This window comes from Mustela putorius, unplaced genomic scaffold (assembly GCF_011764305.1).
Source record: "Mustela putorius furo isolate JIRA1106 unplaced genomic scaffold, ASM1176430v1.1 tig00003869_pilon_pilon_pilon, whole genome shotgun sequence".
NCBI lineage: Eukaryota > Metazoa > Chordata > Mammalia > Carnivora > Mustelidae > Mustela > Mustela putorius.
The window spans coordinates 21,964,904-21,978,277 of NW_025422021.1; the positions used below are offsets into that span (position 1 = coordinate 21,964,904).

Consider the following 13,374-nt stretch of genomic DNA (forward strand, 5'->3'; position numbering starts at 1 on the left):
CTTACATAAATTTTCTAAATCAGGTCTATTCAGCCATTTATGGACATTGGTGAAGGTGTGAGTGCTGTGAGTGAGTGCTGTGGTGAGTGCTGTGAAATGTGTAAGCCTGATGATTCATAGACCTGTACTCCTGGGGCAAATAATACATTATATGTTAATAAAAATAATTTTTTAAAAAAAGAGGCCGATATTGACATATTGATACAGAAACACGTTTGGTTTTTCCTATACTGTTAAGAAAAAAACCAATCATATGACAATGTATAATATATCCTCACTGAATTAAAAATAAAACAAACCCAAAGGGGGTGTGTGTGTGTGTATGTGGGTGATGGCCATGATCTGGAAAGATGTGGGGAAGAAGGAAATGTTTACCTTTACTCCAAGTTCTTCCAGACTCAATTTTTGTAAAATATAAGAAGGCCTTTAGTAATAAAACATTAAACGTTAAGAGAAACTTCATACTGGTGATTCAGGAAGCTACAGTGCTGTAGCTGTGGTAAGAAGATTATCAAGACTGTGTGGCTCAAAAGGCCTGAAATAATAAGGGTGGAAAAACTTGGCTGATTTTCACAGAAATTCGTATCCTCCTGTTATTTAGAAGAGAAATAGGAAGGAATGACTGTATGATGAAATTTTGTCATTAGTATAATTTATAGGCACACTAAATCATAACATCCAAAATCCTCAATAAAATAATGGTCCTTTATACATGATTGCTAATCTAACATCCTATTTAGGAACATGTATAATATAGCTTCCAATTCTATCGCCTTCATAAACCCGGTTACATTTCTACTGAGGCAGAAAGTGTCCCCATTTAAGTCTGTGTCTTATCTCCTGATATGCTGATGCTTTCTTGTGTTGTAAATTACTTGCTTCAGATGGAGGGGAAAAAGAAAGATAAATTGACTTAGGGCTAGTCTTTCATTCCTCTTTAATCTTCGGTATTTATGTTTTTGTTTGTTTGTTTGTTTTAACCCACCACAGTGGAAGAAACTTGTGTCCATTCCTTTTGGAACAAAATTTAAATATATAAACAAAATGCAAAACCTAATCCCAATAAAGTCTTAAATTTCGTAGTGTACATGAACTACTACTGTCAGTATGTACCACTAACAATGATTTAAATGGACAGTGTGTGAGAACTGTGGCCCTCCAGTACATATTCCTCAGCAAAGGGATGTGGCACTGTGATGTTAAATCATCTTATCAGTTTAAAATTCCTATTTTATCACAATCTTTTTCATTCTCTTTCGTATTTATTATCAAATATCAACTCTCAACTAAAGTCATTAATATTTTCTTTCCTACTTATTACTTACTATAAAAGACTCAATCAAGTCTCTTTACCCTTAAAGCTTTCTAGGTCAACCAGAAATTCCCCTTACTTTCATTTGCCTGCATCTTTTGCTAACTTGTTGCTTTCAGAAAGACTCTCATCTTTTGGCTTCTTTACTGTCTTAGGAGTGGTAATTCCCAATCAGTTATTTAACATACATTAATATCTGCTCTTACGACTACTTCGCAAGTGCAACTGAGCCTAATTCTTTGGCCTGTGGGAACAGACAGTATGCTTGGGTTTGGAAGGAGGCTCCTTCTCTTAAGCTGCAGGGAAGGTGGGGGGAAGGTGGGGGGGTGGCGTGGTGGTGAGGAGGGAAGGCTAGGATTCTCCTGCTAATGCCATATTGCTCCCCGCCCCTCATTTTACACATAAGTACTAAAACTGGAAACTGCCTAGACTCTAGTAATTTTTTCCCTGGAACAGAAAAACTGTGAAACTGTGACTTGTGGTACAATTCATTTTACAGGATATGGCTGGAGGATTTAAGTAACAACCAATGAACACTTTAACAAAAGGACTCAATTTATGGTTTCAACAGCTTCTGTCTGGTAGGTAACACACACTATGTATGGTGGTGTTTTTGTGTGCGTGTGTGTGTGTGTGAGTAAATTGGTGTGCTTTTTTTAAAAGAGAAGTAAGCCTGAGGTATTTTTTTCCTTTTTTTTAAAAGCTACTCTGTATAATATTTTCCATCATGAAACATTATAATTACATGGGAATGTATATGCATCTCACTTTCCTCAGGGTTTTACCTATGACTTTATTATATATTTTCATGATTATGGTGTTTATCTTCTATTTTATTGTCTGTGTTCTCAAAAGCTACCTCAAATTCTGGCAGAACATAAGAGATTGTACAAATGCATAATTTTTAAGAGATATGAAGATGTGATTGGTGGAAAATGGAACACTAATAAAAGAGAAAATAGGAAGGAACACTAAGACAACATTCCTTCCTCACTCATTTTTAGCAGAACATACATTAAAAAAACACAAAAATGCAAGGTTATAAGAAATGCAAGGCTAGGGAAAAGACTGAGCCAAAACAGAAAATGATAAACTCTCTCCACAAAAGACAAAAAGATGAGCATCTATGTTTTTAGACAGTTTATGTGTAATGCTGGTAAGCTAGAAAATACAGAACAATGAAGAGAGGAGGAACAGTAAAGCAAGATAACAATAAAGCATAAATGCTTCAAGACAACTTTATTCCTTCTGGGGAAGCTTCTCCTTAAGATTCCTTCCCAACCAGCCTGAGGACACAGATATATTCTGCAGAGTGGACAGTTCTTCCTCATGCTTTGGGAAGTCATCTCTTTGAGCACCAAGCTTAAAAAGCTTTGGCTTTTTACTTTCAAACAGCCAACCAACCCTCATACAAAAATCAACCAAATGACTGACCAACCAAACTCAAGCAAATGAGCAAAGGGATACTGCTGAAATGAATCACAAGCAATGGAAATCTTTTCTGCCTAGGGCATACCTGAGCTCTTCCTTAGAAAATGACTCTGCAGTAATTTAGGTATTTAAAAACAAAATTCAGCAGCTGTTCTCCATTTCTGGCGTTTCAACAGAATGTACCATCCTGAAAATACCTGAACAGGTAAGGATCTCTCCCAGGTACTGATCAAACCACGGCTCCACTAACAATTCACCTGACTGCTAAAAAGCTTTTAAAATGCCAGCTTTTCAAGTCAAATTTGTTATATATATATGACAATATATATTACAATATTACAAATATATATTTATATATATTACAAATAAAATATTACAAATATATATTTGTAATATTATAAATATATACAAATATTACAAATATATATTTGTAATATATAATATATATGTAATAGTTGTAATATATTTGTAATATACATATAGATAATTTCTCTACCTTTGTATATATATATTTAGGAAAACATTCAAAATATTAAAGAAAAATGGGGAACATTAAGAGACTTTGAATCCTAAATCTTTTCATGCAATCCTTTCTTATTTAAGAAACCAAGAAAATTGAATAGATATGTTACTTTTGTCAAGATCTAGCTAAACAGGGTGCCTGGGTGGCTCAGTCCTTAAGGTCTGCCTTCGGCTCAAGTCATGATCCCAGGGTCCTGGGATTGAGCCCCCGCATCAGGCTCCCTGCTCAGCAGGGAGTCTGCTTTTCCCTCTCTCACTCCCCATGCTTGTGTTCCCTTTCTCACTGTCTCTCTCTTTGACAAATAAGTAAATAAAATCTTAAAAAAAAAAAAAAAAAGATCTAGCTAAACATGGACTGGACTGAAGACCTTTTAAATACATATATATTTTTACTTTTAAGCCACCCCTGCCCCTTATTCTGTCCAGGACAGCCAAATTCTAAAAATGAGATGATTTTTCTACTATGTTTAGTATCTCTGCAAGCAATGTGGTAAAGAGAAGATAGCTGTTAAACTTTATAGGAAAGTAGCAGCAAAACTTCCATTTTATGCCATTATTTACTTATAGTCAAACTTCTAAAGACATCTCTAACTACTGAGGAAAATAAACATGAAACAAATCAGATTTTACTTTTATGCATACAATCAAATTTCAATTTTCTACCCTTATCTTTGTAGCTTATTGCCAGAGTTACAACTTAAATGTCCTAAGTATGGCTGAAAAGTAGGCAAATTCAAGAAACACGCAAGTAAGGCTAATACAGTTTAAATAATAGAAAGTGGAGTAAATAGTAGTTGTGATGGCAGTGGTTGAAGATTACACTCCTCTTTCCCCAAGAGAAAAAAAGGGTATGTAAATGCAAAACCTGCCAGCTCTGAACAGGAGTTTGGGTAAGAGTGTATTCTGACAAAACTAAGAGATGAAACATAGTTATTAGGTGTGATTTACAAATATAGTTGTCCTGAAGACAGATGAATTACTGGAGCTGTATTTCCCTAGTGCTATCGTATTTAGGGAGCTACTTGGACAATACACACACACATACATAAATAATAATATATCTATGTTTAACTCATGAGTAAATCACGAGGGTGGTGGTCAAATGACTAAAACTGAGTAAAAGTACCAGAGGGGAAAGAAGGGGAGGTAGAAAGGACACCAAGGGCCCAGATATTTTCTGTTATGTGTCCTTCCTGATCTCAGTTCATTCTCTCTGTATGTAAATCAACACATTTATACCCTGCGCCTGGCTGGCTTTAGGTAGTGAGAAACCACCACTTGCCTGTTGCAGCTCAGCTCAGCCAGAAGTTCTCCTGCTCTGCTCTAGGCAGCACTTCTGGCTGGGCTTTATCTCCTTCCTGTGTCCAGCTAATGCTGGAAATCGCCCCTGACCCCACTTAACCCACTGCCCCCTCAGTCCTAGAAATGGTAGCAGCTGCAGGTATGATCAGTCTCTTGGGTGTTTCAGCATGCTGTTCAATTCTCCCAGACCTTGCAACCTGCACCTGAACCATAACCTCCCAAATCAAATCCCTCATGTGGAACCACCTGGCATGGGCTGGGTTTTCCCTGCCTGACTGATGACAGCCATCAGCCTTGGGCTGCACAGAGTTCTCGCCTACCAGACACTACCACTCAACAGAAAAGGGCAATGTATAGGAGATTTTAGTATTTTGTAGCTAGAAGGAAATATAAATGATGATGTCAAATGAGGAAGTACAAGAGGATCAATGTTATATACCTAAAGGGAGGGAGGAATAATACAGTCTTTTCGGGAAAGCAACATGGTTACCCATAACAAGAGCCTTAAAACATGCTCATATACTCTAAATAATATTTTATTTCCTAAAAGTCTAACCTAAAGTAAATCAAAGGTACAGATATAATTTTATATACGGGGTATTTACCACAATGTTATTTATAACAGTAAAAATTAGAAACAGCTCAAATGTCCAGAAATAGGGAATATCAGTAAATATGATATATCCACCTGTACTTTTCCTTTACAGCTCCTACCACCACCAAATTTTGAGTGTATAGAGTTATCTACCTCCACTAGGCTTGAAGCACTTAAGAGGACAAGGATATTTAAACATTGACAACTACATGCTAGACAACCGTTTAAGGCTCTCTGGAATAAATTAATGATGCACTATTGCATTATTACATGCACTGTAAGAATTTTACATTAAGTAGTAAATTTTTTGCTATAACCAAGTACCAAATGCACTACTGTGTGCTTTGCATTTTTCTTTAAATTCTTCAAATCAATTTTTAATAGTTACACAGTTCTGATATTTCTCCTGAGGAATATTTCAGTCAGGTGACTTCTTGTGCAGAGAATTTCCAGTGTTGCCCCATGAGCTAAAGGAGAGTTCAATTTAGAGTTGTATTTACACATCTCTGTAATTTGAACTGATGTGGCTATCTAAACTTTCCACATTTTACCATCTCCCAAACCAGTTTTAAATGTTTGGGTGTGACATTTCTGTCTCCTCTGCTGCCCAGTGACAAAGCACTCTCCAGAGCCTGGCTACCCATCAAACCCTATGCTCCAGTCCCACCTTCTCTGCAAAGCTATCTCAGAAGTAGGTTGTCCATTTACAACAACGTTTCCCACGCGATATACTTCTGGCTTCTAACCACATTATTATCTCGTGACCTGATTTTATATTAAACTACTGCTAATGAGTCTTAGTGCTAAGTAGCTTTATGTATGTCTTTGGTTTGAATAAAAGCTACAATTCTTGGAAGTAGCTTCTTTATAAAATAGCAGAATGTCTTGTATGCACTATGAGTAACACCAAGATCCCGATAATAGGTTCTGGTAAACTGAAATACCAGGCGTTTGGTGATTTTTGAGTTCTAATCAAGTTCAAAACTCGTTTAAAAGTTGTCAAAGTATTTATATTTCAAGGCCCATTCTACCATTTATATATTGATGACATGGTCCTTCCCATTATAAGTGCCACAGGAAGTGCAGCAACGTGCACGTGTTGTGCCCATCACTGTGTGACCAGCGATGTGTACAGTACTGGGTCGCTGGTGCAGGTGCTCGACAAACAATGAATTAACAGCGAGTATGAAGACATCAAATATTTGTGAAAGTGGCAGACACCCTTCTTAATGTAATTCATCCTTTCTATGAAATGAACTTGGGGTAAAAAGGAGACTACATAAGAAGCTCCTGGACTATATTAGAAGCTACTATATATTTTATATCTGGATACATAAAGAATATGAATGCTTAAGGCAACTCTTCTCTTGAGTGTGGGAAACACTATGAAAGGAGAGACCATGATTTAGATAAACGATTAGCCAACGTTCCCAAATGATGCTGTAACTTTTGAGGGCACTACTGTACTTTCTTATGACAGAAAAGAAAATATTTAGGTAATATAAGTTGATATTAAAAGTGTCCAGTGATTATAACATTGATACGTTGAAGTCCAATGCTTGAACTTTCTTTATAGCTGACATACTCAAACCTACTTCATGTTCAAAAAATCTAGTAAACTAAGAATTACTTCAAATCAAGGTAGCTCAATATTGTCACTGGTAAAGGCTTATTTCACCAAGAGGCAGTAAATTGAGAAAGCATGCTATGCAACTGTTCTTGTTGTGTGTTTAAGACATAAAGATTTTTTATATGATAAAAACTCATACCTGTTGATCTCCAAGGAAATGACTTCTCAGTTGAGCTAGAGAAAAGGGAAAAAAAATGGAACATTTACTTCCTTTGTCATAAAACTTAACTGTGGGCCTATTTTGCACATAAACATTTAATTTTCACATTTTATTACATAAAAGAGTAAAAATCTCAAACAAAAGTTAAAGCTACGCTTCTAACTAAGTTAATTTTTAGACACTATTTAACCTTCCATATCAATTTGGGGCAAAACTTTATTTCTACTAGAAAATTAAGGCAAATTATTAAGTGACATAAATTCTCCTTGGATAAGACAAATAAAATAGTATTACTATTTATGATATTCATCGTACTTATGACATATTATGTTGCTTTTTGTGATACTATGTAAATTATATACACATTAAAAAGAACATCTATATTATACACAAATTACTTCTATATGTATACACACATCAAAAAGGACCCGAAAGGCTGTTAAGAACTTCATTCATTTTAGTTATTTTCAAAAGAAGCCCTACAAACTATAACACACAAAAGTTAATAGGTTTAGTTTGAACAGAATGCTACCTTATAAAACTTAAGTCATATAATAAATATATCAAAAATACAAGGTTTGAAAATCTGGGAGAATATTTTAGCCATGTGTCTTAACAGAGTTTAATAAATTTAAATTTTAATAAATTTGTGCCAACATTATCTGTGCTTCCCTGCCCTTCTGCCTCACACTCCCCACCCCCCAAATACAGGAAAGCAGGGTGTTAAGGGACAGTGTGGTAGAACACAGGAGCAAGAGAACAAGAGGCTGGATTATCAAACATTTGCTTAATGAAGTACTTCACTTCAGTGATCTCCTTTATATTATTCACAACAACCTTATGAATAGATACATTATCATCTTTATTTTACAGGTAAACAAACTGGCCAAAATCTTTGCTATTAACCATAACTGCTGAGATTTAAACCCAGAATGGCCTGATTCCAAAGTCACAGTAGGATTCTCACTACTATATATGGCAGAAGGGCTTCTGATGCCATTTTTGCATTAAACACGTACAGATACGTACATACAATATGCCTAGAAAGAAGTCTGGAAAAATAAAAACCAAAGTGTTAACAACAGTTATTTCTGTGGAGTACAACTAAAGTTTTTTTCTCTTTTTTCTTAAACATTTATACTTTTTTGAAATCAGAAAAAAAGCATACATTGACAGATTTTTGGAGTGTATTAAATTTAAGTAAAAGGCATGTGACTTTGGATTTAAGGAAACACTATAAAACAAAAGATTTGGAACAGAAGAAGGGAAAAATGCTTTGAGTGCTATAGTTCTAAGATTTTAAGCTCTTGTTAAGCCCCTGATATGTCCCCAATTCATTAAGTGGTTAATGAAACACCAGATTCAGTTAAGAATTCCCTAAACTTCAGTTTTGTGTGTGAATTGCCTTTCCTTGGTCAGAGGCAAAGCAGTTTCCACTGGGGACCTTGAACTAGCTGCAAGCCGGGGGGTGGGGGGTGGGGGGGGGGTGGGGGGGGTGGGTGGGGGGGGTGGGGGGAGGGGACAGGCTCCCAGTGAATGGAGTCAATCAGCTAATGCAAATCTTAAGCACTCTGCTGACAGTTCTTTACCTGGCACACTCCTGATTTTAGAAGGGACTGATGGGACAGGAAAAGATGCTGACTTGGTCAAATATCAGTAAGGGCACATTTGTTGTCTTTGTCTTGAGGATTGGTTATCACATTCTGTGACACCAAAAGTGGTTCCCTACATGGAATCAACTTCTCTTGAATCTGTTTTCTTTATTTCATTCTATTGTCTAAATTAGTTTTCTAAATACTGAGGTTGATATTACCCATCTGTGTTCCTATCAAAATGTTTATCTGGTCTGCCAATATTAAAATATGTGATAAATTAAACTGCCATCCAGAAATGTTTACTATACCTCAAGTTTCATGGGAATACTATGAAAATTATCTTCTGAGTTTGAAACTTACATAAACTTTAATGAAATACCTTTATAAGATTTTTATCCCCATAATTATAGATCACAGAATATAATTCATGTTAATTGCTCAAACTGGGAAAAGGTTGTGGCTATTTTGCTCATCCTTTCATGTCGAGTGCCTGCTGTACTGCCTCACACACAGCAGATGCTTAATGTATGTTGCTGCCAACAAACTGGGTAGAAGTAATATCGAGTTTTTGTTTGTTTGTTTGTTTGTTTTTTTTTACAAGATTTAAAAAAATTTATTATTTATTTACTTGAGAGAGAGGAGAGAGAGAGAGCAAGAGCAGGATAGAGGGACAGAGGAAGAGGGACAAGCAGGGCTCCATCTCAGGATGTAGAGATCAAGACCCAAGCTGAAGGCAGACACTTAAGTAAGCCACCCAAGCACCCATAATAGAGTTCTTAACTGCTCTGAATGATCAGGTATATATAAAGTATCAGTTTACTTTCCTCAATCAGATCAACCTATTCTCCTCCACTCTAGGTAGGAAATTCCTATAGCCTCAATTAGGTAAACAGCATTTTTACTGCTGAAAAGGTCGTCAGGGTCATCGAAATACAAATGATCTCACTCAGATGTGGAATTTAAGAAACATGGGGCGCCTGGGTGGCTCAGTGGGTTAAGCCGCTGACTTCGGCTCAGGTCATGATCTCAGAGTCCTGGGATCGAGTCCTGCATTGGGCTCTCTGCTCAGCAGAGAGCCTGCTTCCCTCTCTCTCTGCCTGCCTCTCCATCTACTTGTGATTTCTCTCTGTCAAATAAATAAATAAAATCTTTAAAAAAAAAAAAAAAAGAAACAAAACAAGATCACAGGGGAAGAGAGGAAAAAACAAACAAGACAAAATCAGAGAGGGAGACAAACCATAAGAGACCCTTAATCACAGGAAACACACTGAGGGGTGCTTGAGGAGAGTGGGTGCTGGACGTTAAGGAGCACATGTGATGTAATGAGGACTGGGTATAAGATTGATGAATCACTGACCTCCACCTCTGAAACTAATAATAGATTATGTGTTAATTATTTGGATTTAAATTAAAAAAATACAGGGGCGCCTGGGTGGCTCAGTGGGTTAAGCCTCTGCCTTCGGCTCAGGTCATGATCTCAGAGTCCTGGGATCCAGCCCTGCATCAGGCTCTGTGCTCAGCAGGGACCCTGCTACCCCCCCACCCCCCGCCTGCCTCTCTGCCTACTTGTGATCTTTCTCTCTATCAAATAAATAAAATCTTTTAAAAAAATTAAAAAAATACAAATAGCCATTCCTAGATGAAGGTAACAAAAGCCTCAGTTAATATTCTTATCTATTTTAGGTAAAAAATAAAAATAATTAGGGAAATAAACTAGTATTGGGATTAAAAATGAGCAAAAAGTTCCATGGTATTTTTTGAAGACTGTATATTCAGCCCAATTACTTCACACTAATCTTACAAATTCTGTTATAACTGGTCATGTTTTTCAGAATAGTGTATTTTCTTTTGAAACACTCATTTTATTTTATTTTATTTTTTAAAAAAGATTTTATTTATTTATTTGACAGACAAAGATCACAAGTAGACAGACAGGCACTCAGAGAGAGAGAAAGGAGGAAGCAGGCTCCCTGCGGAGCAGAGAGCCTGATGCAGGGCTGGATCCCAGGACTCTGGGATTATGACTTGAGCTGAAGGCAGAGACTTTAACCCACTGAGCCACCCAGGCACCCCTGAAACACTCATTTTAAATGATTCTTAAATTGTTCACTATTCTGGGATTTGGGGATTAGATAATAAATATGTGTAATTTTAAAATGCTGTTATAAGTCACTGAATGTAAGCTGCTTTTATTAGAACAATTAGAGGCAGCTCCATATTAGAAACAGGCTTATACTTGCCTTCTTCCCTTCCTCTCTCCAACCATCTAGTCCTAGAAACACTTCCCCAACTTTTATTGACTGTCTACAATGTGTCTATAGGCACCGTGCCCACAAATGATTCCATCCCACTCCCTTTCACTTCTTATCTGAAGACGCCAAGTAGCTTGTGCTCTAAGAGTTTCCGCTGGAATGTAAAACACATTTTAAAATATGAGAACTGAATCATCCATGATAACTTTGTTTCAGTGGAAGATGCATTCACAATTTCTAATGACTTAATTATCAACAACCTTCTAGAAAGATCCATTCATAAATATGGGACTGGCTAGTCATACAATGAACAACAATTAAAAGCAAGTTCACCAGCAAATTAATATATTAATGTGAACAATATTAATTTTAAGGAAGACACCATACCTTCATCACAATGTTACATAAAAATCTGAAGTAAACCACTATAAAATTATACACACCTCAGAAATTAAATGTTTTTCATTTCACAGACATAAATGGAGGCAAAAATATGTTTGCTAGACATGTATGGCTGTGCAGTGTCTTCAAAACCCTGCTTATTTTGGATTGTCCCACAAGGCAGAGAACATGTTTGCTCATACTCCTCTGCGGGGAGGGGGGGACCAGCGATTGAGGGTCTGTAGGAAGCCATGTGAGGGGGTGGCAGTGGTATAGTGTGGGGCATCTACAGTGGACCCAGCAGTGGCGGTGGGCACTGCTCCTAGACACCCTCCCTCAGAATGAGGTTCTCTGGCCTTCCTAGAGATTTCACCAAGATGATACCAAAAAGCTTTTAGTAAGTTCCTGTGGTACTTAGAAGTCAGAGAGGCTTCCATTTGCAACCAAAACCCCTGACTAATGATACCAGAAAATGAAGAATTACAACTGAAAACAAATACAAACGGCCCCTCTGAAAAGAGGCCAAATCTCATTCTTGAACTCTAAAGCTGAACTTCCAAGTGCATACCGGATATAGCACACTTTGTGTTCAACGTATTGAAACTCTCCCCTCAGGGCCCCCTGCAAACCAACTCCCACGTAATCATGACCACCTAGTCACTCAAACTGAAGAACATGGAATCATTTTATTGTGTTCTACCCACCAGTGTGGAAAGCTCCATGAAGGCAGCAAAGTCAGCCTCATTCACAGCTGGACTTCCAGATGCTAAGGCATCTGGCCCGTGGCAGTCATTTAAAACATAAACCTTCTGAATTCATCCTTACTATCACATTCAGGCCTTCATCTTCTCAGTGTCTTTTGGCTGGATCATCCTTTCAACTCTCCTAATTTGTTTTCCTGGCTTTGACTTCTCACCCTTTCAGGCTCTCTTCCATGATGCTGCTACAGTGATTTTTCAAACCTCTGGGGCTGACTTCATTCTTGTGATGCTGATGGGTAACAGATCCACAGAGGGTACAATTTAAACATCTCAGTATGCCCTAGGCAGCCCTCTGCCAGCCAGTTCCTTCTTGTCACCCCTTTTCCACACAAGCCTACGTTCTAGGCACTTCTAATTACTTGCAGTTCCCACACATACCATGTTGCTTCAGGCTACCAATGCTATTTTGGGGATAGAATGTCTAGAAACAGTCTGGAAATTCTTTCAGAATTATACAAATTCTAGAATGGCATATAAAGGTACCCTGTTACAATATGCACGTTATATACCCATGAAATTGAACATTCTAATAAAAAGTTTATTTTCACTGTATCACTTAGGAATAATTTTGAAAAATGGTTTACTCAAGTCTGTCCCCAGTTTCCTTCTACTGTGTCTGATGTGGGCTAGACTGTATTAGTGGACACTATCGGTAAGCAGGAGCAGAGGGGGCAGTGGAGAGTTTGATGATGCCACACAGTAATGTTACTTTGTCTTTCCCCTTTCTCCTAGGTCTAGATGGGGTTCTTCCTATTAGAAGTAAGTGCAGGCTACTACCATTACTCTCCCAAGACACACTCAATGGAACAGAACCCAAGAGTTACTTCTCTGTTGAAAAGAAAACCAGGCCACAGCCTGAGACTAGAACATAGTCAAACTGTAAAACTTAACTGTTTGTTAAATAAAAAAAAAAAAAAAATCTCCATATTAACAGTGAAGGGAACCATCAACAAAGCTACTGAAAGGAAGGAGATATCTGCCAGTGATAGTTCTCTGCTAAGGAGTTAATATGCAAATATAGAGAGAGCACACACAACTCAACACCAAAAAACCTCTCAAATAATCTGATTAAAAATGGGCAGAGAACCGGAAAGCATTTTTCCAAGAAGACATACAGATGGCCAAAAGACAGGTGAAAAGATGTTCAACATCACTATTCATCAAGGAAATGCAAAATAAAACCACAATGAAATACCACCCTCCACCTGTCAGAATGGCTAGAACTAAAAAAGACAAGAAATAACAAGTGTTGGTGAAGATGTAGAGAAGTAACCCTCGTGCGCTGCTGGTGGGAATGCAAATTGGTATAGCCATTGTGGAAAACAGGATGGAGGTTCCTCAAAAAATTAATAGAACTAATACATGACTCAGTAATTCCACTCCTGGATATTTACCCAAAGAAAATAAAAACACTAATTTGGAAACATATATGT

At 37.3% G+C, this 13,374-nt stretch overlaps 1 protein-coding gene across 9 annotated transcripts in view; it reads right to left on the bottom strand.

Moving 5' to 3' along the window:
• The window catches only part of PKP4 (plakophilin 4), a 245,229-nt gene that overhangs the window by 72,673 nt on the left and 159,182 nt on the right, over positions 1-13,374 (bottom strand). For all 9 annotated transcript variants that reach the window (XM_004743897.3, XM_004743898.3, XM_045066796.1 and 6 more), the window contains exon 4: positions 6,932-6,966. In XM_004743897.3, the coding sequence (XP_004743954.1) occupies positions 6,932-6,966 (35 nt within the window). The remainder of the gene's footprint in view (positions 1-6,931; positions 6,967-13,374) is intronic.